Source organism: Eleutherodactylus coqui, chromosome 1 (assembly GCF_035609145.1).
Source record: "Eleutherodactylus coqui strain aEleCoq1 chromosome 1, aEleCoq1.hap1, whole genome shotgun sequence".
Classification (NCBI taxonomy): domain Eukaryota; kingdom Metazoa; phylum Chordata; class Amphibia; order Anura; family Eleutherodactylidae; genus Eleutherodactylus; species Eleutherodactylus coqui.
Window position 1 is genome coordinate 413,978,642 of NC_089837.1, and position 26,528 is coordinate 414,005,169.

At 45.7% G+C, this 26,528-nt stretch overlaps 1 protein-coding gene across 2 annotated transcripts in view; it reads left to right on the forward strand.

The window, feature by feature from the left end:
• Nucleotides 1-12,010: 12,010 nt before the first annotated feature.
• KLF12 (KLF transcription factor 12) overlaps nt 12,011-26,528 on the forward strand; it is a 165,409-nt gene continuing 150,891 nt past the window's right edge. Inside the window, exon 1 of one of the 2 annotated variants that reach the window (XM_066581095.1) lies at nt 12,011-12,051. Coding sequence is in view for 1 of the 2 variants with exons in the window: in XM_066581085.1 (XP_066437182.1) it covers nt 12,141-12,226 (86 nt within the window). In the remaining variant the exon portion in view is untranslated. Of the gene's footprint in view, nt 12,052-12,112; nt 12,227-26,528 lie in introns of those variants that run through there. The other variant, XM_066581085.1, reaches the window with a different exon arrangement.

Genomic DNA, 26,528 nt, shown 5'->3' on the forward strand with positions numbered 1-26,528 from the left:
CTCTCTGCACTATTTGCAATGGGGAGAGGCGGAAAGGGGGTGGGGCTAATTCTTGGAACTTAGCCCCGCCCCGTCCCACCTCCTTTCATTGCAAATAGTGCAGAGGGACGGAGAAGAGGCAGAGAGGGGCGGGAGCTCAGTTCCTGCTCCTGGCTCTTCCATCCTCCTCCCCCTGGAGATGAGGATGACGTATATCGGCTTGGCGTGAAAACCGAGCCAATATACGTTTGTGGGAATGCAGCCTAAAGCTTAGGCTGCATTCAGACGATCGATCGTATATTGGCTCGGTTTTCACGCCTAGCCAATATACGTCGTCTCTCTCTGCAGGGGGGGGGGGAGGATGGAAGAGCCAGGAGCAGGAACTGAGCTCCCGCCCACTCTCTGCCTCCTCTGCACTATTTGTGCAGGGGGGAGGATGGAAGAGCCAGGAGCAGGAACTTAGTCACGCTCCGCCTCTCCCCATTGCAAATAGTGCAAAGGGGCGGAGAGGAGGCAGAGAGGGGGCGGGAGCTCAGTTCCTGCTCCTGGCTCTTCCATCCTCCCCCCCCCCCCCTGAAGAGAGAGACGACGTATATTGGCTCAGCGTAAAAACCGAGCCGATATACATTTGTGGGAATGCAGCCTTAGCTGTATGTAAAATTATGGCAGCGCTTTAAGCCTCCTACCTCTGAAATCAATCAGAGGCAGGAGGGGGTTATCAGCTGTTAGTGACAGCTGATAACCCTGAGGAGAAGGCAGGAAGGGTTTTTAACCCTTTATGCCTTTGCTTCCCCCGAGTACATTGCGCTCAGAAGGCCTTAGGAAGAGTAGAGGAGGACAACAGAAGTAAGTCAATCATTGATGGGACTGGCCACAAGCACAGAAGCAGCAGGGATTTAACCCTTGTGCGGTACCAGTTTCAAACTGCAGGACTGAATGAACAAGGCTGGGGCCAAATACACCCCATTGCACCACACAAGAGTTAAATAAAATACAAGTTATTTAGTTAGTTAGGAAAGGATTCTCTATGTGATATTTATCAACCTGTTCGCCGGCTCTATAGCATGCTGCTTGCAGATCGGACTACCATTTCATTATGACAGGTTCACTTTAAGCCTGGAATTGGGTTCTCCACAAAGGATATGGACTAAAAAAAAGCTTAAGATTCTTGCTACATTCTATTATTTGCAGCATTTATTTGGATTGACAGATGCCAACATGATCCCAGTATACACTTATAGGAACAGAGGAATCCTATGTCTATAAACCATATACAACAATAATGTTGTAGAATTGCAATGACTTTCCCAGATCTCTGTGGATTCCTGCTACACACAGGGTTAAATAATTGCAGAGCTGGGAAGGAACATCCTGAGTGTGTGCTACTGTGCTCAGCATCCTGAGTTCCCATGGCAACCCCAGGCTTTCTGTCATACTCCTCTGCAGCTGCAGAATATCTGAAGTGCAGCACACTGGGCTTTTCTCAGTTCCAAATGCAGCACTGGCCTCTCTTGAAGCAACCATTAGTCTTCCTTGGAATGGAAATTGCCTCTAGGGAAAGGCTGAGCAGTATTATGGCTCTTCTAATTTTGGAATTCATTAGACACATCACCTCGCTGTGTTAAAAAGATGCTGCACTGTCACTTAACTAAACACATAGGGATGTATACGATGGCCGCATTGTAAAAAAAAAAAATAAGGAAAATTACAAACTAGAAAATCACATTCTAAATATGAAGTTAGAATCTTAGCTGCATTAATGTGCTGTCTTAAAAGATTTGTTGAAGTAATCCCTTAAAATGTAAATGCCAGCGATTAGTATAGGAATCTTCCCGGCGGCGGCTGTAGCATCAGCAGTGCAGTGACTGTGCAGGAACTCTAGCACTTTATTAATTAGTTTTGTCCCACTGCTGACGGTTATGTAATGTATAGCCCTTTACATCCAGAACCGCAGTATAGGACACCATGTGTATGTGTCTGTGCGATAGCTTAGGAGATTTTAAATTATTCCTGCCTGCGCCGTTTCCTTGGTAGTTCTGGGCGCCAAGCCAATGTTGTGTTAGGAATGTCAGGGCCCCAACTGGGTCAGACATATGCAGGCTCCCAAGTTAGGACACCAAGGAGTGAATAAGCCATTTGAATGGTAATGAGCGCAGTCCCCAAAAGACTTGCAGGAAATCGATCTGGGTACCACGGCCAAAGTGCAAATATGTGGAATGCAGATCTATATCAACTGTCAACAAATTTCAGATGAGCTTTCCTGTGTGGGGCCTATACATACTTTTCTGTTTGGTTCCATCCGCTTTGTTTTTCAGGATATCAAAGTTTAGTACATCTTTTTTTAGTGTAAAAAATTCAATTTTCTGGCTGCATCACTGTGTGTAATGGAATCATAAAAGAAAAGAAGATCTACATAATTCTCTTCTAATCTAAAGGCTCTAAATTGCAGTTTATAGGTTACTGCAGCACATCAGAAGATGAAGAACTACATCACTAGAACAGAATTGCACAGTCACTATACATCCTCTTCACTTCGCTATAGGTGAAACTGACAGTACATTACAGGCCTAGTGATTGTTATGGTGGCCTTGGCTCACCAAAACTTGCTGATCAGATGTTTAAAGAGGCACATATTCATTAAGGCCCAATGTCCACGTGCGGATTTTATTTATAAAACCCACGTGTGGCCCCCACAGGGGAAATCCGTGCGTCTTGCTGCCCATAAGGATGCATTAGCATCCGTAGGGCAGCTAAAAGCATGCGGATGGGATTTCTTTCCCGCATGTGGGTCGCATGCATGGGAAGAAATCGCAGCATGCTCCATTTTTTTGTGGATCTCCCGTACGGACTGCTCCCGCGGCTTCCATTGGAGCTTATGGAAGCTGTCCATATCCGCGGTACAGCCATAGCTGTTTTTGTGCTGTGCTGCAGATATGCGGGAGAGCAGGCGTTTAAAAAAAAGGCTGTGCATGGCGCAACAGTGGCGCAACTACCCAACAGTGCTGCTAGTGCTAGACTGTATATGGACATTCCTGTTAGGCCTCCCTTACACAGGGCGTTTGCAGAAACGCCGCGTTTTTCAACACTGCGTTACTGCAGATTCCGCCCCGTTTCAGCAGCGCTGGCATACTTTATGCCAGCGTTTTGGCTGCGTTTTCAGCTCGGCTGAAAACGCAGCCAAGAATGCTGAAAAGAAAGAAAAAAACTATACTCACCTAGCCGCTGCAGTCCGGGTCGCGGCCGCTGGTCTCTGCCGCTGATCCGGGCTTCCTCGGCACCCCAAAGTCTATTGCCGGAGGTCAGGTTTGAGAACCTCGCCTCCGGCAATAGAGTGCTGTGATTGGGCATTGAGCAAGCACCAACAACCAATCACAGCCCTTCATTGACTGTCTCAGCCAATCAGAGCTTGCCGGCGCTCATTGGCTGAGACAGTCAATGAAGGGCTGTGATTGGGCATCGAGCGTGCCGATAACCAATCACAGACCTATATTGACTGTCTCAGCCAATCAGCGCCGGCAAGCTCTGATTGGCTGAGACAGTCAATGAAGGGCTTTGATTGGGCATCGAGCAAGCACCGACAACCAATCACAGCACTCTATTGCCGGAGGCGAGGTTCTCAAACCTGGCCTCCGGCAATACACTTTGGGGTGCCGAGGAAGCCCGGATCAGCAGCAGAGACCAGCGGCCGCGACCCGGACTGCAGCGGCTTCTATTACAAGCCCTCACCCCGAAAATCGGCGAGCGGTTAACGCACCAAGTGTTGCCGCGTTTTTAGCAGTGCCAAAACCGCTGCCCATTCATTTCAATGGGCGACGCAGGGCTGAAAACGCCCCAGAATAGAACATGCAACGCTGTCAAAGCGCAGCGTTGGGAGGCGCTGCGTTTTCAGCCCTGTGTGAGCAGCCCCATTGAAATGAATGGGAGTGTTGTACAGCGTTTAGCGCTGGGCTGAAAAGGCAGCGCTAAACGCTGTATAAAACGCCCTGTGTGAGGGAGGCCTTAGACAACTGGGTGTTTCTAATTCTCGTGGTCTATGTATTTTAAAAGGTCACTCTGGGGAAAACATTTTTCCATCTATGTCCCCCTCACCTGACTGCCTGTCACTCTGAAGGTCTCCTCTGTATATTGTCATTTCCATGCACTGCAGCCCATTGTCTGATGCTTATCAGGCATCCATGTTTAGGCCTCTTTCACACGGCCGTATTTGTTTTTATGTGCGCCTGCTGGACCCATAAAGACACGTGAATCTAACGTTTGTGCACCTGTTCCAGACGGCCCAGGCGTAGCGCATATACGCCAAGGCCGCAATGCTGTTGGGTGGGGAGAGACAGCTTAGCCCTGCTAAGCTGTCTCCCCCTCCAGCTGTTTGCAATGGGAGGGGGTGGAGCTAAGCTCCCGCCAATTGTCCGAAGCCAGCAATGAAAGGGGTTGGAACGGAGTGGAGCTTGGCTCCCCCTCTGCCCCACCCCCTCTCATTGCAAGCAGATGGAGGGGAGGAGAGAAGGGAGTTTAGCAGTCACGCTGCTAAACTCCCCCTCCCGCCTCCCTTCTCCGGCTGCTGTCATTGGCTCCCATAGGAGTCTATGCAGAGGCTTATGTATTCCGGGCAGAAAGATATTTCCAGGACTATCTTTCCTGCCTGGCATGAAAGTGCCCTGCGCTATATTGGCCGGCTGTGCGCTTTTACACCGCGGGAATACATCTGTGTGATCTGATGCATTAGAATCTAATGCATCAGATGGTAGCGTATATCAGCCGGCCCTGAAAACGGCGGCCGATATATGCTCATGTGAATAAGCCCTTAGTCTGAGATTTCAATTTTTTAACTTTTACTTTCAAACCAATTCCATGATGCATCATTAGGTGAAAATGCCAGTTTTGCCTGCTGGAGGACAGTTTTTAATTGTAATTACCTTGTTTACTCACCTAAATACGCTACAGACCATCCGTATACTGTTCGGACGATGAGCTGTGATCTCCTCCTTTATAACTGTGTGACAGGAGCTGTGTGATCATTCTAAATAATTTTGAAGGTGAATCTGTGTGTCGTCCCCCCTCCCCTATGCATTTCCTGAGGTAAGATTCAAGCAACAGCATCACTCAGACTGTGAAATTGACTAGTTTCAGACCTCATAACTCCCAGCAGATCTGAGCTGGTAAGAATTCAAATCACCTGAAGAAAAAGAGGCCAGGAGTGTCAAACAGAAAGAAATAACTGACAAAGGTAACACAAGCTCATTTATATATACCGGAGACTAGCTACATCATGAGTGAATTGTAAACAAATTACTGGAGTGGCCCTTTAAAAATATTCATTTAATGAAGAAGGCAAGTATTTACTAAAACAGACATGCCAGGAGTTGTGGTAGATCCATCTTAGGCCTCATTCAAAAAGTATTTTAGAGTATGCAGATGAATATGGACTCTTCTGACCATCTCTCCATATTGATGCCCTTGCTTATTTTTAAAGCCCCATGTTGTTGGTGTTTTTTTTTCTGGTGCCGCATTACAGCTATATATCCTGCTGCTGTCCACATGGAACAAAACATTCAGCTGATCTGAAATATGGGTGTCAGAAATTTGGCATTGAAAATTGCTTCCTCGACTACTGTTAGTGTCATGTTCAAGGTCTTCAAATGTGTATGGTCATGTCCACAATGGCACTTGGGGGCTCCGTCCATAGTCCCGTCACTTTTGGTGAAAAGCACAGCAGGCAGGACTATTCTAACCGTGTCACTTTCATTAACCCTTTTCAATCCAATTTGTATCCCGGTTTTCCTAGGGGAGGGTTACTCTTTTTCTGCCGTTATACAACGGCGCTATATGCTGGCTAGAGCCAGTACTGCATGAGGTGACACGTTGGATAGGCTCCGACAGCAGAGAGGCTGGCAATATACAGTAAGAGAACCCTGACGGCCATCTTCCAACATCGGAGCTCTACAGCTTTAAATCATAATGTCTTCAGAGGTCAGACAGTGGATGCATCAGTTCAGACGGCTGATTTTCCGATGCATAAAAATGGCCGACCGGAAACAATAGCGCATATGGTGCACATTCCGGTCATCCGTTTTTACGCTGGCCGGAAATGATAGGCCTGGATTTATCTTTTCAGCCGGAATACGGGGGCGAGTCCCATAGACTCCTATGAAAGCCTATGAGAGCTGACGAAAAAGGGAGGTGGGAGAGAGTTTAGCAGTGTCACTGCTAACTCCCTTCCCCTCTCCGCCCCTTGACGACTCTTGGCAAAGGGAGGGGACGGGAGATTAGCACACTAGTTCCCGCCCTGTCCCCTCCGGCAAGGGGTGGAGAGGGGGAGGGAGTTTAGCAGAGCTAAACTCTCTCCCCCGCCTGACGGTATTCCAGGTACAGTGCATACTCGCCGCACCCGGAATGTCTGAATGAGTGCATAAACGGGAGATGCTGCCTCTCGTTCATGCAATTTTTTTTTGGACACGCTATCTGAAGGAGCCCTTAGGCTAAGGGTAGCAGACCAAGCGAATATCGTCTGTATTCTAAGTTGATGAAATACCAAGGGAACCAAATTTGCGTCCATTTCAGATACATTTACAGCAGCTGACGCCAGGTTTGCTGCCCAACCAATAGAATACTATCTGCGTGGGTTGAAGAAGCTACAACACTGCAGCCAGCGGTATATCAATATCCGGGGGAACTATGTGTCATAACTGAAATTTCATTGTTCTATGTCAATTTATATATATATATATTTTTGCGGTCAAAGACCTTTTTACATAGCGATTTATCACTGAAATAAACATTGAATCGTTTAGATTAAACTAACTGTTTGGTGTAAACTTGGCCAACTATTGAATGATGAAGGGTAATTTGTTTGCTTATAATTTGTCCATTTTATGCAGGCATAAAAATTATAATTTGTTGTTTGACAGCCATTCTGTGTAAAAGGCAGTCATTCGCGAACCATTCCCAGACTCCCCTGACAGACCAATGATGGACTAAACAAGCTGAGAGAGAAAATGACGCAAAAATTTAACTATTAATTGCACTTGTTAATGAAGGCAAGCTACTTGTTCCAACAGCAAATTGCTCTGAGCATAAGGACATTTAACAACCCCTCATAGTACAATATGGTTGGACGCTGACACTTGGGTTACGTTGTAGTTTGTAAGCATGTTATTGGGAAAGTTGTTCTTAAAGTTGGGATGTCAATTTTTCTATTTTTTTTCCCGAAAAATGACCCAGTGATACACAGTCTTGCTGGCTCTACATGTAACTCAGCTGTTAAATTAATACTATAAGGGCAAGAATCTAGTACAAGTTTTGTGCATTGCAACATGGGCAAGAATCTCCCATGAATATAAATCCATTCCTTTAAATGGATATATAATAAGTTTATTTTTTTATTCTCGTTTGGTGTTCCCTCAGAATCCCTCACCCATTATTTTCAGCAAAACCTTAAAAGACATCGTATGTAATGCACTCGCATGCCATGTGATGTGGTGATGTTTCCCATTAAAATAACGGGGAAACACTTGCGATCTTCTAACATGTGTAAAACACACCTGAGGCTGCATTCAGACGACCGTATATCGGCTGGGTATTCACGCCGGCCGATATACGGCGTGTCTCTCTGCAGGGAGAGGAGGCTGGAAGAGCCGGGAGCAATATTATGAGATCCCACCCCCACTCTGCCTCCTCTCCACCACCCTGCACTATTTTCAATGAGGAGAGGCGGGATGGGGGGCGGAGCTAATTCCCAGAACTTGCAACATTGCAAATAGTGCAGAGGGGCGGAGAGGAGGCAGAGAGGGGGCGGGAGCCCAGAGCACTGCTCCCGGCTCTTCCAGCCTCCCTTCTCTGCAGAGAGAGACGCCATATATCGGCTGGGTGTGAAAACCCAGCCGATATATATGGTCATCTGAATGCGCCCTGAGGATCGCAATTTCACAGAAGCGAGTTGTTTTCAATTTTAAAAAACTCCTCACATTGGTGTGAAAAAAAACACATTGGTAAGCGCAATATAGTACTCACCTGTGTGAATTTAGCCTAAGGCCTTATTCACACAGCTGTATATTTGCAGCTATTTTAGCTGCCTACATCGTGACCATCTTAAGCGTTGGGTTGCAATGTATTAGTTCTGATGAGTGATTTTTAGGCGCGTAAAAAAGTCGTGACGGGAGTAACAGGACATCGGCAACTGATTTAATACGGCACGTCAAAAGATCCGTCTTGCCCTACCTTTTGACGAGAAACGCTGAAGGCTCGCATAGACTTCTATGGGAGCTGAAAAAAAGGAGAAGGAGGGAGTTTAGCTGCGTCCAATGCTGGTAAAAGACAGCTGCCTCTATTTAAGCATTAGTAGTCATTCCGAGGATTTCTGCCGGCCGAGGTATTCCCACGCTGCAGCATATATTTTCACTAATATGCTGCAGCTGCCCATGTGAATGGACGAGAGAACGCAAATTAAGTCGGGGCTTGATGGCGACTTTTCTTCTTGCATGCGATTTTTGCCCACGATGCAGCCAGCGTAAAAACGCATATGGTCATGTGAAAGAGGCCTAAGGCCTCCTTCCCACGAACGGATTTCCGCCGCGTAATTCGCGGCGAAAATCCGCTGCGTTGCCCGCAGCTATTAGGTTCTATTGAACCTAATAGCACAATGCTCACGATGCGTAATTCCACCGCGGAATTACGCACCGCGATTTCTCCCGTCCTCACCCGCAGCATGCTCTATTTTCTGCGGGTGAGGACGGGCTGTACGCACTGACGGCTTCCATTGCAGTCAATGGAAGCCGTCCATTCACGCTATCTCCCGCTGTAACCAGCGGGAGATAGCGTGAAAAAACGCTTTCCCGCCCACCGCCGAGCGTCATATGACGCCAAATGACGCGGTCCGGCCGCGTCACGTGACACGGCCGGCCGTGCACGTGACACGGCTGGTGACGCGAGGGCGGTGGGCGGTGACGGGCGGTGACGCGGCGGCGGTGGGCGGGGAAGCGATTTCACGCTATCTCCCGCAGGTAAGTATAGGGGCTCTGGGGGGCGCCGTGACGGGCTTCACAGCGTAATATTACGCGGCGGAGCCCGTCACGCTCGTGGGAAGGAGGCCTAAGGGTGCATTCACATACAGCTGATTGGCTGCGGATTTTGGTTCACATCTGACGCAATTTTATTTCAAAAAGGGTGAAATCTGATGTAGGTCTACAAGTCCATGACAATCAACGTGAATACACTCTACCACCTGTGTGACATTAATGTAAGGGTGCATTCAGACGACCTATATTGGCTGGTTTTTCACGTCCAGCCAATATACGGCGTCTCTCTCTGCAGGGGGAGGAGGCTGGAAGAGACAGGAGCAGTGCTCTGAGCTCCCGCCCCCTCTCTGCCTCCTCTCCGCCCCTCTGCACTATTCTCAATGAGGAGAGGTGGGACGGGGGCGGAGCTAATTCCCGGAACTTATCCCCACCCCCGTTCCGCCTCCTCTCATTGCAAATAGTGCAGGGGGGGTGGAGAGGAGGCAGAGAGGGGGCAGGAGCTCAGAGCACTGCTCCCAGCTCTTCTAGCCTCCTCCCCCTGTAAAGATAGACGCCGTATATCGGCTGGGCGTGAAAACCCAGCCGATATACGGTAGTCTGAATGCACCCTAAGTGCGCTTGTGCTGCATATTTGCGTGAAGGGCATTGCGTTTTTACATGCACCTGTGCATATTACTGTATTTTTTGTGCATGCAGACCATGCATATTAGCACACACAAAAACATGCAAGCCTACTCTGATGGCAATGGGTAATTACTGTAACTGGTGCAATATGTGCTACTTTCTTGCAGAAATATGCAGAAAAATAGAGCATGCTGCATTTTTTTTTGCGCAAACTGAATCAATGGGTTCAATTCATTGTGTGCACAAAATCCTGTGCAAATACGTCAGTGTGAAGCCGGTCTAAGGCTTTATTCACACGAGCATATATCGGCCACGCTTTCATGCCCGGCCGATATACGCTGCCCATCTGATGCATTGATTTACGATGCATCAGTTTAGATAGACGTATACAAACAAATTTTGACCGGACGCTTTTATGCCGACCAGGAAAGATAGTTCAGGAACTATCTTCCTGGCTGGAATATAACGTGACTCCATAGACTTCTATGGGAGCCAATGGTAGCTGCTGGAGAAGGGAGGTGGGAGGGAATTTAGCGGTGTGACTACTAAACTCCCACCCCCTTCTCTCCGCCCCTTGCCAGCTGTTTGCAATGGGAGGGGGCGGGAGCTAGTTGCTAAGCTCCCGACGCTCTCTGCCTCTTGTCGGCTGCCAGCAATTGGAGGGAGCGGAAACTTAGCAACTAGCTCCAGCCCCCTCCCATTGCAAACAACCGGCAAGGGGTGGAGAGAAGGGTGTGGGAGTTTAGCAGTCACGCTGCTAAACTCCCTCTTACCTCCAGCAGCTACCATTGGCTCCCATAGGAGTCTATGGAGCCACCGTTGTATTCCAGCCAGGAAGATAGTTCCTGAATAGAGATGAGTGAGCATACTCGTTAAGGACAAATACTCGAGCGAGTATTGTCCTTTTCAAGTACCTTCCCGCTCGTGAGAAAAGTTTCGGGTGTCGGCGGGGGCGAGCGCTGTGTTGCGGGAGTGAGCAGGAGGGAGCGGGAGAGAGAGATCTCCTCCCAGCCGCCCACCACCGGCACCCGAATCTTTTCTCCTGAGCGAGTAGGTACTCGAAAAGGACAATACTCGCTCAAGTATTTGTTCTTAACGAGTACGCTCGCTCATCTCTATTCAGGAACTATCTTTCCTGGCTGGCATAAAAGCGCCCAGCCGTAATGCACTCGAGCACACTAGCTCCCACCCCATCCTCTTGCCAAGAGCCGGCGAGGGCTGTACTTACATGAGCAACTGCGATGTCACATGGGTGTATTTGTGCATGCGATTCGCAGGGACTGGGGCCCGTTCACATGTGCATATTTTGCACAATCATTTCCTTCACACACACAAAAAAATACGCAGCACGCTCTAATTGCTCAGGAAAATAGCGCGGATTGAACTAATTACAGTATGGAAGCCTGCTTTTTGGCTGGTGCAAAAAAATACAGTTAGGGCTCATGCCCACGATGGCATCTTCACCACAAAACATGCATGGGTTGCATCGATGCATGATACACGGTGGGTAGAGTCAAGGGACTCTCATTGCTCCATGTGCGCAGGCGTGTGGACACTGCGTATCGATACGCAAGAGAAATAAATGACAGCATGCTCTCTTTCTCTGCGTTGGTACGCAGCATGAGCCCTATACCAAGTATGGTCAGTGTATGATACGCTGTCCATACGCATACGGGTTTTCTTTTCTTTTTAATCATTTTTTACACAGACATAGGAATGAATGGGCGATATTGCCCAACAATCGGACAGGCTGTGCTTTTTTCTGAGTCTTGGTCGCACGTGTGTAATAGAAATCCTAGGTTATTTTCTTGTGTGCATTCTGTCCATATAGCAATGGCGTAAACACGGCCTCCTATAGCAACGTCCCTTCGGCATGCTCGATGGGAATAAAGTAACAACTACGTTCTATAGGTCTCATTACAGTAACTGCTCCATTATCTCCCTCCAGCATTGTACTGCGGGGAAGCTGGGCTGTGTCCTCCATGTCCCCTCAGTGCTGCACTATACAGTGTACAGGCGGTGTCTGGGCACAGGGCAGCCTTGCCATCTCCAGGCGGGCAGTCTGTGGGTGTAGCCGCCTACTCCTCAGGGTGGGAGCAGGGAGGGGTTCACTAGGAAAAAAGGGGATCTCGGACGGCAGCGGCAGCGACCGCTCTGTGACTTCCATAGGAGACTACGAGCGGTATACATCCTACTATACTCTTACTGCCGCTTCTCCCAACCAGTACCAGGGATGTAACGTGTCCTAGAGGCGGCCAGGCCACAGAGAAGCCGCTGGGTAAGAGGCTCAGCGCCGTGGGCTGTCCGCATCCCCCCAGGCTGGGGGTCCCCGTGTAACTCGATGCACGCTGCTAATGCTCCCAGTATATTGTCCTCTCTTGTTTATGAAGCCTCCACCCACCGGCCCACCCTAGATTTAGCAGATCACGTGATCCCGGTAAGTCATTTGCAAGTACAACAGTTCTCTGTGTGCCCCCATTCATTTCCTGAGAACTGCATAGAGCAGCTGAGGGAGTCTCTGTATGTATGTGTGTATGTGAGAAGGGCACAGACAGGGGATTCTCTATAAGGCTCACGAAACCCTTTCCTCCTGCTCTGCAGCTTCTAACCAGGTCTGTGACTCTTCCATTTCTTACCTAGGACATGCATTTCTACCTGTGTGCCCAGCCAGTCAGCTGCCAATATTGTGCTGTCATTCTGCTAGTATTGGGGGTGGTGTGGGGCTGAGCTGTATGTTGGCACTGTGGGGGGCTCCTACTTTCTCCTTGTGTTTTGGAAGAAAGTGCTGATGACCTGCCAGTCATAGGCCCCTCACTCCCCCCATCCAACCCCCCTATGATCATCATTGTCTGCATGCTAATGATCCAGAACTGTCACTTGCCTCCAAAAAGTAGTCAGAGGGCTGGCCTATGGCAGTAATTTTCAATTAAGGTTGGAGGTTGTCTGAGCTGACAGCTTCTAAGTTTGCATGTTGATTTAGCATGGTGTTGTGGAGAAGCCTTGCACTATACAAAGAGCAGCTGCTGTCCTAGGTGTAATGAGACCACTGAGGACTGACCCGCTGACATTAGTTGGTGGCACCATGGATTGGCTTCTCAAAAGTGATGAGTGATCTTCCTTTGTCTGCTTATGGTTGGGGGGATCCTGCAGAAAATAAATAGTGGAACTGATACTTAGTGACTGTTTACTGTTTGTGCAATTTGTTGCCACATTTGCTCTGCAGAAATAAATAACAGGCAAATGTGTCAGTTTTATCCTCTCTGCAAGATTTGATATTGTTGGCTGTTAGAATGAATTGAATGGATACTTTTTTAGAAAAATATGAGACTGTATTTATATACAGATGACTTCCTCACGTGAGTTCCATCCAATTTGGCGTATGTTCAGAACTCGAATAGGCGATTTTTCTCGAAGTGAGACCAAGATAGAAAAAGTGAAGCATGTCCTATATTTTCATTTTTTGCAATATTGTGGTTTATTCCCTATGGGGGCAAAAAACTTGCATGCAATTTTCATGCATGTGCAATGCGCTTTCTATTTTTCTTCTTACCGCTACATGCAGCAATGCATTTTTCGTGCAAATTGTTTTGCACTCGCATAAAAAAAAAAAAAACAGGCTTGCAAGTGTGATATCTGTCCAAGTTTCTCGTTCCAATATTGCAATAACCTGTGTAAATACAGCTTTAATGAGCCGAAATAATACATCTCCTATAATATCTTCGCACGTTTTAGTATTTTGTAAAGTGTGCCTTTTATAATCACCAGTGGCTAGCATTTCTGTTCTCTTCACGACTCCCTCACTTTGGCTTCCTTTTAGCCTTGTGGTGACATCATAATTATCCTTAATATTCATCCCAGGTTTTTTTTTTCCCTCTAGTGTATGAAGTTGTTTGACATTGTATCAGTGATCACAAAGCAAAGACGAACCTAAGTTACGAAAAAAGGCACAAGAGAAAAACACTGTACATTTTGGGGTTGTGACTGAGCCCCCCTCTATTGTACATACAGTACAAAGAGCCATTACAAGGCAATGGACAGTACCCTGCTGCTACATAGCCCTGGCTGATCACCTTAGTGTTAGCTGCTTATAGTCAGCTGCTAAAAGCTGTGTTCAGTTTGAAGCATTAACACAGACAGAAATCTGTAATCTGGATAAAGGGACATTTAGCATAGCTGTGACTTGGATGGGTGTTTAGTAGTCTTGACTAATGATCTGTTTAGCACGAATAGCTATTGGGTATAGGATTGTTTCCTCTCCATCATTTGCGCCTGACGTGGAGAAAGAAAAGAGCCATTTACAATACAGGCATGTGCAATGCTAGTCCCAACAGAGACATCTGTCAGTCAGGGAGACATCACTGGGCTAATCCATTGTGAATTCTGCATTCCTCTTTCTCCCTGCTTTTTACTCAGGTCTATGTCGTCATGGATCTGTTACTATATCTGTATGTGCTGCAGAGTCATGTGACCGCTTACACATCCCAGTGCAAATAAAGATCCAACATTGTGCTAGAACTGCTTGGAATTTCTCCAACAACGTGTGCTTCATATTTATGAAATATGGCTGCCTTCTTAATATGGGATATATTTCTTTAGTGAAATACTTTTGCCTCCAGAACTGCAATTTCATGCATTTTAGTTTTCTTTGCATGTTCCCAACTGTGTAGATGAGGAGTATTGTTTTACTACCTCTAACAAGTCATCTAAAAACATGTTGGCTATTCAAGAGGAACATGCATAATTACAGACTTTTGTATCTCTTTAGACCTACATATAGGGGGTGGGTTTCATTGAAGAGACCCAGCAGGTGTATTGAGACTTATTTTCATGCAATGCTGCATGGGAAAACAGTATGCAAATTAGTTCATCAGACAAACCAAGAGTCTCTGGTTTGCCTGAAATGAGCAAATTTTTGTAAACCTACATATATGAAATCTGAGGAAACTTCAGCTATCAAGAGCTAAATGTTATCATTGTATGAACAGTAGATTATATTTAATTAAAATTATTCTAGATTTTAATGGAACTGGTGGGAAAGAAATTTTACCTACATTTGGATAAAGTTACTGTTAGTCATTTACTTGAGCTGTTAGCCACAGGAGCTTTTCTGTTAAAACCAGCATGGCCGTTTATTTAGACTGCTTTATGACCAGCCTGGGTCTGTAGACTGTCAACACAATACAAGCTGTCATTAAATAGTAGCCTACAGTATGTTGATGGATTTGCAATACAACTGCAGGAAATTTGAGGTTTCCCACAGCATTGCAGGTTTTTATAAGGACCTCTTTTATAGACCAGTGGAAAATTTCCATTAATAACAGTAGATTAGGAAATTACAATGCATTCAGCTCCATAATGTTTCCTAATCCCTTAGAGACCGCCAATACTCCTTTTTACGGATTACGAATAAGGTCACTAAGTGGCCTTATTCCAATACATGTGCCTTTTTATGGCGCATTGGAATAAAGCTGGCATGTTGGTAGGAGTTGGGCTCAGCTGTCTCACAGCTGGGAGTGGAAAAACCTCCGATCCCAACCATTTAACTCTCTATGTGACCATGGCATGTAAAAGGAGGACAAGGAGGAAACTCACTTTGTTACCCATTGGGCCCCTGCAATGTAATCACAGGAGAGTGCCAATGGGTTGCTATGGCACCTGGAAGTAAGAACGTTTCTGGGTCTCCCCTCTACGGTAGCCAGAGGCAGGGTCTCATAGGCCAATATAAAGCACTGCAATACTGATGTATTGCAGTGTAGTATAGAAACCATCTTTGATAATGAAATTAAAGTTCCGTGTGTGTGTGTGTCAATATAACGTCAACCCCCCCCCCCCACCTCTCTCTGCCTTTATTTTAAGAAAGTCACAAATTTGTTATTGCCATGTAAATGGCTTTTTGTCCAACATTAATGGAGCTCATGCTCCAGGAAGATAAGGACACTTGTGGCTCTGTATGCATGCTTGTTTTAACCCTCAGTTTGTACACCTTATCAACTGCAAAACTGATTCTGCGACTACGCTGTATGTGCAAGACTTAAGCCCAGAACTACATATAGTAGGGTTCACGCCCATGGACTCCCTGCAGCATTTCACTCATTTTGCAAACGTACTCTCTATGGGCATGGACCATGTATGGCTGCATGTGCACTGTGCAGTGTGACACTTTTTGTAAACTCTCCAATGTATTGTGTATGGACAGCGTCTTCATACGCAGCCTACACAAAAGTTTAGGGCTCGCACTGCGTGGGTACGTGGAGAAATGGAGCATGCTGCAATCTATTTACTGAGCGTATCGACACGCAGTGTCTACATGTGCATGGATCAATAAAAGTCCATTGGCTCCATTCATCCTATATCACGTGTGCACTCATCGTATGCGTAATACACGGTGAAAACAGTCGTGGACGTAACCCCTACGTTTAAATATACTTTTGACCCTAATTTTATTGGTGAAATAGTTGATGCATCTGTACTTGCTGGGGTGGTGCTCTTTGCAGTAATCTTAAAGGGGTTGTCCCGCGCCGAAACGGGTTTTTCTTTTTTTTTCAATAGCCCCCCTGTTCGGCGTGAGACAAACCCGATGCAGGGGTTAAAAAAAAAAACCCGGATAGTACTTACCCGAATCCCCGCGCTCCGGTGACTTCTTACTTACCTTGCGAAGATGGCCGCCGGGATCTTCACCCACGGTGGACCGCAGGTCTTCTCCCATGGTGCACCGTGGGCTCTGTGCGTTCCATTGCCGATTCCAGCCTCCTGATTGGCTGGAATCGGCACACGTGACGGGGCGGAGCTACGAGGAGCAGCTCTCCAGCACGAGCGCCCCATTCAGAAGGGAGAAGACCGGACTGCGCAAGCGCGTCTAATCGGGAGATTAGACGCTGAAATCAGACGGCACCATGGAGACGGGGACGCCAGCAACGGAACAGGTAAGTGAATAACTTCTGTATGGCTCATATTTAATGCACGATGTATATTACAAAGTGCATTAATATGGCCATACAGAAGTGTATACCCCCACTTGCTTTCGCGGGAGAACCCCTTTAAAAAGTGTCGATTACAAGCACTAGAGAATTTCTGTCTTTTAGACTATATTCTATTTGCTGCTTTAAGACTGAGCAAACTAATAGATGGTATAAAGTTAGACTAGACAGTCTAATAATGTATCAAATTTATCATCCTGCATAAGTCATTGTGATGACTCTGGAGCATTTTAAGACTGTCTCTAGGGTGGCTTTATGCAGGACAACTATTCGCCAAAGAGTTTAGTACCATGTCGGGTAGTACTGTGTTGGCCAGTAGAACAAAGTGTGATTTTTCTCAGTAAGAGAAGCCAAGTAATCTTGTAGATTTGATACATGATGTTATAGCGAGCTTTCAAACCTACTCAGGAAATTTGACTGAGGAAGGACCCTGAGAGGTCCAAAAGCTCGCAGTAACCTCATGTATTTTTGTTAGCCATTAAAAGGTATCATATCTACAAGATTACTTTGTTTCTCTTACTGAGAAAAATCACACTGTACTACTTTTAGTGATGATGGTTCCATGTAAACACAGGACCCCACAGGGTACTGAGTGAGAAATCACCCACTGAAACAAAGTGACTAATGAGGTTTCCTCACTCTGTCATCAGGCAGTTGATCATCTTTAAACGACTGCCTGTTCACAGTGAATGGAGATGTGCTGCTGGAAGAGCTCTCTTGTGCACTCCACTTCCATTCTCCGGACGACTCTTCCTCCTGTGTAAAAGCACAGGAGCGATAAGTCTTGGGATGACTGTCCCATGTAAAGGCACCCTAAACTTGCATTGTCGATTATGAATTATTGGGGCAGTGTTACAAATACTGTCTGTTTCTCACTTCAAATGGATAACTAGAAACAAGGTCTTGCATGTTTGGATGTTTTTAGATGTTTTTACACAGTGTGATTAGCGTCTGAATAATCTCTGGAAACGGGCGATGGTTGTCCTGTGTACACAAGGTGGGCAATAAGTGAGGAATTGATAACCTGTCAGCTCACCTGAAAACCAAGCAACTAGTATGAAGTCGTTCATCTATGGATGCCTGCCTGTTTACAGTGAATAGAGGTGGACGGCCAGAAGAGATCTCTGGCCTGATCCTCCTCCATTCTCTATACCATGGCTCCTGTGTGAAAGCAGGGCGCAGTAGTTGTTGGGATGCCCAACAGTTTGTGAAATATACATGGAGGCTCGATCAGCTGTGCTGTCAACATCTAATCTGCATGTTATGTGGATGAGGGATTATACGCCAGGGCATGTTCAGACGGTGGAATTTGCTGCTGAATTCTCCATTTGAATTCCAGCTCCAAAAACCATGGTAAAATCCCCATCTTTCTACTGTAGTTTTTGCCGCTGCTCCATGTGGGGGATTTAGCCCTGTCAATGGGAAAAATCCGGTTGTGGAAGTCTGATGAAGAAAATTGTTTCCTCATCAAGAAGTGACAAGTTACTTGACACGGAAAGTCATTGGAATTACACGTGCCAATTTTTGCTAATTGACAGGGCTAAATCTGCGTGTGGGACTGCAGCGAAAACCATGGTTGAAAGACTATTCTGTTGTGGAATTCATGTGGAAAGTTCTGCAGTGAAGTCCGCCATGAGAACATACCCTTAAACTCATTGAGGCGTTTGTCCAACAGCAGTCAAATTCGCAGTTCAAAAACAGAAATGATGCATTAAGGTTAATTTCACACGGGTGAGTGCGATAACGGGCCATGAAGCGTGTTCACACCACAGTGCATGGATGAGGGGGTGCCCTTGTGTCAAAATCATCTTGCATCACTATGCTGCGGCAGAGGGCTGTGGCAGAGAATCGCGCAGTTTCTCCCATTGCTTTCAAAGGGGAAACCTCACATGCCCAAAGATAGGACATGCCATGTTTTTCTCACCGTTTTTTTTTGTTTGTTTGTTCCCCCCCCCGCCCCCCCCCCCGCCAAAATCACTCCTTTGTATGACCCCCCCCCCCCTCATTGAAAAGAATGGGATTGATATTTGTGTGTCTCGCAATTCACAAATCTTGTCCGTGGGAAACTGGTCTAATGAAATAGTGGACACAATGAGGCCAGGCTGACACACACTTATTTGAATTGGTATTACGCACGCGTAATATGTTGAGAATGGCATAAATGAAAGTACATTGATTTTCATTGTTCCGTTACGCAGCACACAGACTTTTTTTCCCCCTATTTCTGTAGTGCGTCCTACATGCACTATGTACGCAATTGCATTGCGTATGTATGGTGTTTTTTTTACTCATGTTGCTAGGAAACCTAGGAAGAACGTTTAAAAGCAAGCAAACCAGGAAGCCAGTGTATGACAGTGTGCGTAAAATACTGTTCGTACGCAGGCATAAGCGTGCAAAAAACGTGACCATGCGTAGGGATGCACAGTTTCCTATGCTGGTAAAACGCTGTGTTTTTTTAAAAAATTTTTTCCTAACGCAGCGTATTACTAGTTGTGTGATCCTGACCTGAGGTTGAAAAGAGATTAAAAGCACTATGTCTTATTTTACAGAGAACACATCATTGTGTCTTTGAGAGAAAAGTGGATTTCCTCCAAAGAAACTGCGTGGTTTTGGATACGAACCGTTATGGCAGTTCTGGACTCCAAACATTTTACAAACATGGCAACATTGTTTCTCAGTAACATGTTTCCAGTGTTTGCAAACTGTTCACAAACCATTTCCAGAAACCTATTTCCAAGTAGGGACTAGGCTAAAGGACATGCTCATCCACTGCAGATTTAGGGCAGTCTCTCACGGGCTGATGCACATATACATTTGCTATAGCAAGACGTGAATGCGCTATGCTGGGCAGACGATGGCTGCATAAATTGACATGCTGTGGATTTAAAATCTGCACCGCAGGTATATTTTCCCAGCTTTCTTAAAATCTCATCCAAACTGGCAGTGCAAAATCCTGTGGATTTTCTGCAGCCGTTTCCACTACTGAAAATGCAGTTTTTCGGCTATGTGTGAATATACCGTAAAAGTAGAGATATACTTTAAAGAATAAGCTTAGTTAAAATTGAAAACTTAGTTGGTAAAGGGTGATTGTTGCTCACAAAGTGACACACATTGCACACATCTGCTGTATAATATAGGCTATAATAAAGCCGGGCTCATCTGACTGTATGGTGGTAGTATGCTGTGTTTTACCAGAGTAGGTAACTGAATATCCCTGTGTATTATGGTGTTTTCATACACGGTAAAATTAGAATTTTTTTTTATGTTTGTAACATACGCACTAAATATACGCAAGTGTGAGGGGAGCATTCGAAGGCTGTGCTCACATGGGCGGACTAGATTCCACATGTCGTTTTTTTTTTTGTTTTTTTTTTTAGGCCAGTTTCTCATTGGTTCATTACGAGCACATTCATGCCCCCACAATATGGACAAGCATCCTGGCCTGATTGTGCTTCCACTGACCTGAACTTAGAGCATAGGGACCCATGAGGTACTGGTGTGTATCTTGTCTCCACCAGAGGAATGGGTGGAGACAAAATGCAGGCCCACAACAAACGCCCACAACTTGCCACAACAAGAGAATGGGTGCCTATCCTCTCCCCTCCCGCCTGGTGTCACTCACCCCTCCACTGCTCTCCGTTGTCCCCTTCCCAACTTCTGTGCTGTCAGTCTCCTCGCTGTCGTCACATATTGCAGCCATTATGCGAGGCTGGCCGTTGAGGAGACTGACAGCGGCTGACTTGACTGTGCTGGAGCAGGGAGGGGAGAAGGCAGAGCGCCGGGGCCATTGACAGGTGAGGGGATGGAAGTCTGTAAGCGGCGGACACATTGTAGCGCTGATGGAAGGGTGTTGGGGATAGTCTACAGGAGACACACTGCGCCGGAGCTGGTAGGTGAAAATTTCCAGGAGGGGAGATGGAATGGCGGTGAAAGGGGGATTGGGGGTTGAGAATGACAGCACCGGAGTGGGGAGTACAAATGGCAGAGTGCACGGGAGAGCTGAAGCCGGCAAAGGGAATAATAGGAAAGCAGCAAGAAAAGTCACTTACAGAGTCTCCAACAGCGAGAGCGCACATGGCACCCCGGCAGGGGGAGAGTGACAGGGTTAGCAGCAGCGGAGATCGGATGTCACAGCTGGGGAGATGATGGGTACCCATTCTTCTGCCCAGCCAATCAAGTTGTGAGTGTGCATTTTGTCACCACCCATTCTTCTGGTGGAGACATGATACACCAGTACTGACCCATAATGCTCTGAGTTCAGGTCACTAGATGTGCGGTCAGGCTTTGACAGCTGTCTGTATTTTGGGCGCATAAATTAATTTATAATACACTCGTGCAACTGGCTTAAAGGTGACTATAAACTTTGTTAGCAGTTTTGCCTATTCAAAACTACCTTAAGTTGACAGTGCTGGTTGGGGCCAGGGGAGAGGAGATTATATTTACCATTTTTTTTTCTGCATGTTAGTATCGGCTACTGTGAGAAAACCGTATTAATCCACACTGTTCCCCCCACTACAAGTGCTCTGGAGGTGCTCCGACAGCTGTAATGGACTCCTGGTTGGATATAATTATCCATCGGAGCTGTGGAGCAGCGTGCCGAACAGATTATTTAGGTGAGAGGGTCTGCCTCTGAAGCACTTGCAGCAGCAGCACACAGTATGAGAAAATTAAGTTTAAATCCTCTGAAAACTTATACAAAGGTAAGTACAATCCCAGTTCCCCCCAGACCTAAGTAGCACTATCAGCAGTTTTGCATTGGCAAAACTGTTGACACACCTAGGTGTGAGCCATTTTGAAACCTGAATATTAGTACTGAGCCTCACTACATTGTAACAGTGAAAAAGTGTTAAAGATATGGTTGTGATCCTAGCGCTGATTTCTTCTGTTGGCCCCACATACCGTAATGGCAACAGCTGGAGAGCCACCTGTAGCCCTAAGAGCTTTCAGCTCTTAAAGGGGTTGTCTCACGGCAGCAAGTGGGGGTATACACTTCTGTATGGCCATATTAATGCACTTTGTAATATACATCGTGCATTAAATATTGGCCATACAGAAGTTATTCACTTACCTGCTCCGTTGCTAGCGTCCTCATCGCCATGGATCCGTCTAATTCTGATGTCTTCTTGCTTTTTTAGACGCGCTTGCGCTGTGCGGTCTTCTCCCCTTCTGCTCGGTCCAGGCACGAGCGGCGTTCTGGCTCCGCCCCCTCCTATGCGTCATCGCGTAGCGCCGCCCCGTCACGTGTGCCGATTCCAGCCAATCAGGAGGCTGGAATCGGCAATGGAACGCACAGAGCCCATGGTGCACCATGGGAGAAGACCCGCGGTGCACCATGGGAGAAAACCGCAGTGCATCCCTTGGAAAGGACCGGCGGCCATCTTGGGAGAAGATTTTTTAAAGTCCTTATTTCGTCGGATCGGTAAGAAACAAGCGGCTTAAAAAACGCTTTACTTTGCTATTTTATGCCAGGGGGGTGACAGGGGGAATGGGGTAAGGTAAAATTTTGAGGTTTGCCGCGAGACAACTCCTTTAAGCCACTTGTTAGGGAACCCTGCTCTAAGGGATGCAGGAAACAGACATGTGTTGCTGTTTGGGAAGCCCTCTCACCTTTGACAACTGTCTTTAGCCCTGTCTTCTGCAGTTTTAGGCATTGTAGCACACTTTCTAAACAAGAATACTTGCCATAGCAGGAGCTGTAAAAAAGTAGAATAATATATTACAGTGACTCCAATTCCATACAAACAGAAGGATGCAGTGGGACTTTGTGAAGGGCACAAAACCCAGTCTAAGAATGTCCTAGATCCCTGTGGTTTAGGATCCATGTAAAACTGCCTGATCTATAATAAATAAATCTTGACATTTGTATATCGCCAACTTATTCCGCGGCGCTTTTAGGGCGCATTTATAATGCTGTAGAGGCAGTGACCACATCAGTGACTAAATTCAGTAAGTGAATAGCACCAAGTAGCATGGATATTACAGCACTGAACAGACACTGGATCATAACTAGTTTTCCCATCAGTGTGGAGTTGCGCAGCATTACATGCCAAATATAACAATAAGAGGTTCGAACTTGCTCTGGTATAACTAATCGGTCCATGCTATTTATTTAATGTCGACTTCCTTTTCTAAAGTCAATCTGCTGATGTGTGATCACTCGGGTCCTTCTCTGACTACCCAGTGTTTCCTAATTGTAGCTCTAAGGGCCCTTTTATACTGAGCGGTAATTGTTCAGCACTGACTATGCACACTTTCACAATGATTTTATTGCTTCGGTGCATCTAAAATGCAGTAACTTCGCGAATAGTCTTGATTAAAAGTCTCCTCCTGTTTTATGTCTGCAGCTGCTGTGCAAACACTTGTGTTTCCATGGTTACAGTCTACAAAAAAAAATCTGTTTGCTCTTGCAGTCATGTATTGGTAACTACAACCTGTCCCCTACTTCTGGGTACTCCCTTTGTGGCATATGAACAGGCTATGCCATAAATGACTGGCTGTGGGTCCCACCCCTATCTCCTGAAAACGTGTAGGTCCCTGGCTGTGTCCTGCCCCAAATCCTCTGCATCCAGGCTCTAGGAGGTGGCTGGTTTTGTGGAAATGCCTAAGAATCCTGTACTTCACTATTTCAGTAACTGCTGCAGAAGTGAGGAGGAATTCTTGTAAACTGTAGTATATGGAGCTCTGCTATTTCTGCATTTGACAAGCCACCTATTGGATGGCAGCCCCCTTGCAAATCAATGTCTAACCCTTCATACAGGTCTTCATAACAATGGACAATAGGATTATGACTTTATATCGTGCTTCTACTGCAAAAGTATGAACCAATGAGATTCCTTTGACCACATTTTAATATTTCAAATGGGACCATACAAGGTTGCCCTCTCTCCCTGGAGAGCATTATGGAGCATTTTGTGATTGCTATACTATGATGGTAAAAAAGAGGGAATGAAAAGCTGTCCTTTACATGAACCACCTGCTACTCTATATCACCAATCACAGGGTTTCCCTTCTCTACATCTTGGAATCTTGGATCAGTTCACAAAATAGGTCTTTGTTAGTAACCCTAGGGTTAACCTTTCCAAAACTGAAATTTTGAACATTTTACTCCCAAATCCTTTCCTTTCCAATGGTGCTCTGACTCCATTAAATACCTTGACATTTAGGAATCGTTTGACCTTTTTCAGCTCTACCAACTTCAACCACTTCTCTCTCGCACTATTGCTGACTTGCATTCCGGTAATTGGGTTTGAATCCATACACAGACAGCGGTTTCCGGGTTTTTGCCCCTCATCCGTGCGCATTGGGATTCTGGCTTGGCCAGTGAGAGGCCTATGATGTGGCTTGGGAGGGGTATCCTCTCTAAGACCTCATGTTCATGGCACGCGTGGATTCTGCACGCAAATTTCCGCAGCAGAAATTATTTTTAAATGATTGCCGGTAGTCACGGATGCAAATTTATTTTTCTCCCTGCGTGGGTGTACACGAATGACCAAAGTTCCTCCTATCCACCTCTCTGCTTGAACCAGAGGGGTATCTGTCTACAAATCCGCAATGCATACGCAATTTGATTGCAGATGTATTGCGGATTGCTTGCTTCCATAGAAATCTATGGAGCCCATTCACTCGGGCTCTGATGTGGACATGAGGCTTAAGGAGAGCACCTAGAAAGTAAGTGAGGAGACTTATAAGGCCATGCATGCTCCTCCTGGGAAATATCCATATTTACATATATTTCTTAGAGGGGCATGCATGGCCTGGTAAGTCGCCTCGCTCATCTTAAGGAGAGATGATGCCGTCCCTGAACTGCATCTGAAAAATTCCAAAAACTGTGTGATAGGATGCTCAGCTGTTTTAGTGAAACCTGGCTGCCCCTTGGAGCCTGGATGTGGCAACCAGCAGAGAGGTGAGGTGGGATGGAGTTAGAGACCCCGGATGGAAATCAATGTATTGTAGGAAAAGTAGAGGGGAGTACAGAAGCACAAAGGCTGGCTTAAGAGCTATAGACAAAATGGGAGAACGTTTAATATAAACTTTTTTAAAAGGTGCTTTATTTCTTACTTTAGATGCACTGGGGCAATAACATAAAAGGGTTACACATGTGTCCTTTACTAACTGTCCATTAATTGGTTATTCTGCTAAAATGGATTAATGAGGCAGTATTTTATGTTCAGTTGCATTACTTGTATTGGTCCGTCTACTATTTGAGGACTTCACAGTGTAAGGCTAAACAGTCTTCTAGCAGGCAATATGGAAATATTAAGCTTTTATCATAGCAGGATATGAAAGGTTCCATATCTTAATTGCATGTCTGTAAAATTTATAATGTATCCTTGTTTATATCTGTGATCATTGTCTTTTTAATATAATGTGCCGCTGAGTGAAATAATTAACAGATTACAAAGCATTTGCTATTTATTTCCGGTGTGTCTCTCCGTTTGACTCTTTTCATGGATAGTAGAAATAATGAGTTGTACGGACGTAAGTAGAGAAAGTGAGAGGAGATCTCCGGTATTATATTACCAATGCTATTCTTCCCAGGTTATACATTTCACTTTCTTCTCTTTACCCGGCTGCTGGAAAGATATCTATTTTTAGGCCAATTGACCTATGTACTCTGAAGTTTAGCTTGTTCTTTGTCCTACTTGGTTTTTAAATAGTTTGGGCTTATTTTATATGGCATTATGAACCGCGTCAGACAGGCTTCATTCTTCTGCTGTGGTACCTTTTCCTATATGTGCTCTCAGGTGACATATATATATATATATATATATATATATATATATATATATATATATATATATATATATATATATATAATTTTATTTTTTTTTTTAAATTTATATATATATTAATATAATATAATTTTTTTTTAAATATTTTTCAAAAGTTCAAAACCACTTCAGTAATATATAGTATTTCACATGGGATATCCACAGTTATTGCATTATTACTTCAGCATAAACTGAAGGTGAACAACTAATGGAAAGCTAAAGTGTACCTAAGTTTTCAATAAGTCTCTTAAAATACACCCAAGTTCTTCTTGCCCTCTAATTTAATTCTGTTTACACCCTGTTTCATGTCTGTGTTCTGATTTTCAGGTAGTCTTCCCCATATTCCTGTTTCCCTGCAGTCTTACAATCCACTGTCATGCAGGGGTGTGTAGCAAGCCTAGCATTCTGTCAGTAGTTCACTGTCCTGCACTTCCTTGCCCTTCCTATGCTGCATTGCACAATCTGTGGTCCAATCGGCAGGGTAGTAGAATCTGAATGCCCACCCCTGTTTTCCCAGGACGTTTTAGGCATTCTGCCCAAGTGGTGAGTAAACCCAGTATGCGTATAGACACCCCTAGGAGAGGCAGAGATTTTGGAGATTATCACAGTGTCAGCAGATCTGTCAGTCTGCAGTCCCTGAATGCACAGGAGCATCTCTGTGAAGATTATTTCCTTAGCAATGGAGTGGAGGTGGGACTGTCTCATTACTACAGAAGCTCTGTACCTAACAGAGTGGATTGCAGAGACACTGGAAGGGAATCCCCTATAGATAACCACTTAAAATGTTTTTTTTTCTCTTCGTGTGGGCTTCACATGGACAGCTTCTATTGAGTTCAATGGAAGCTGTCCAACCTGCGGCCCTTCTGCAATGACATTACGGAAAGGTCACAGGTACCTGCATCATCGTCTAGCAATCGTACAAAAAAAAAGCAGGGATGTAAAAAAAAAAAAATGTACTGCAAATGTCCAATGGCAAGCCATGTGGAGCATCTACAGGACAACAAAAGGCAAGAAGCAGGGGTGTTGTTGTATCTTGTCTCCACCACAGTAATGGGTGGAGATAAACAGTACGCCCACAAACAAGGCCCACAACTTGATTGGCTGTCCAGTAGAATGGGTGGAGGCAGAGTGCAGTCCCCCAACTGTTCACCAGCTGGGCCTAGGGT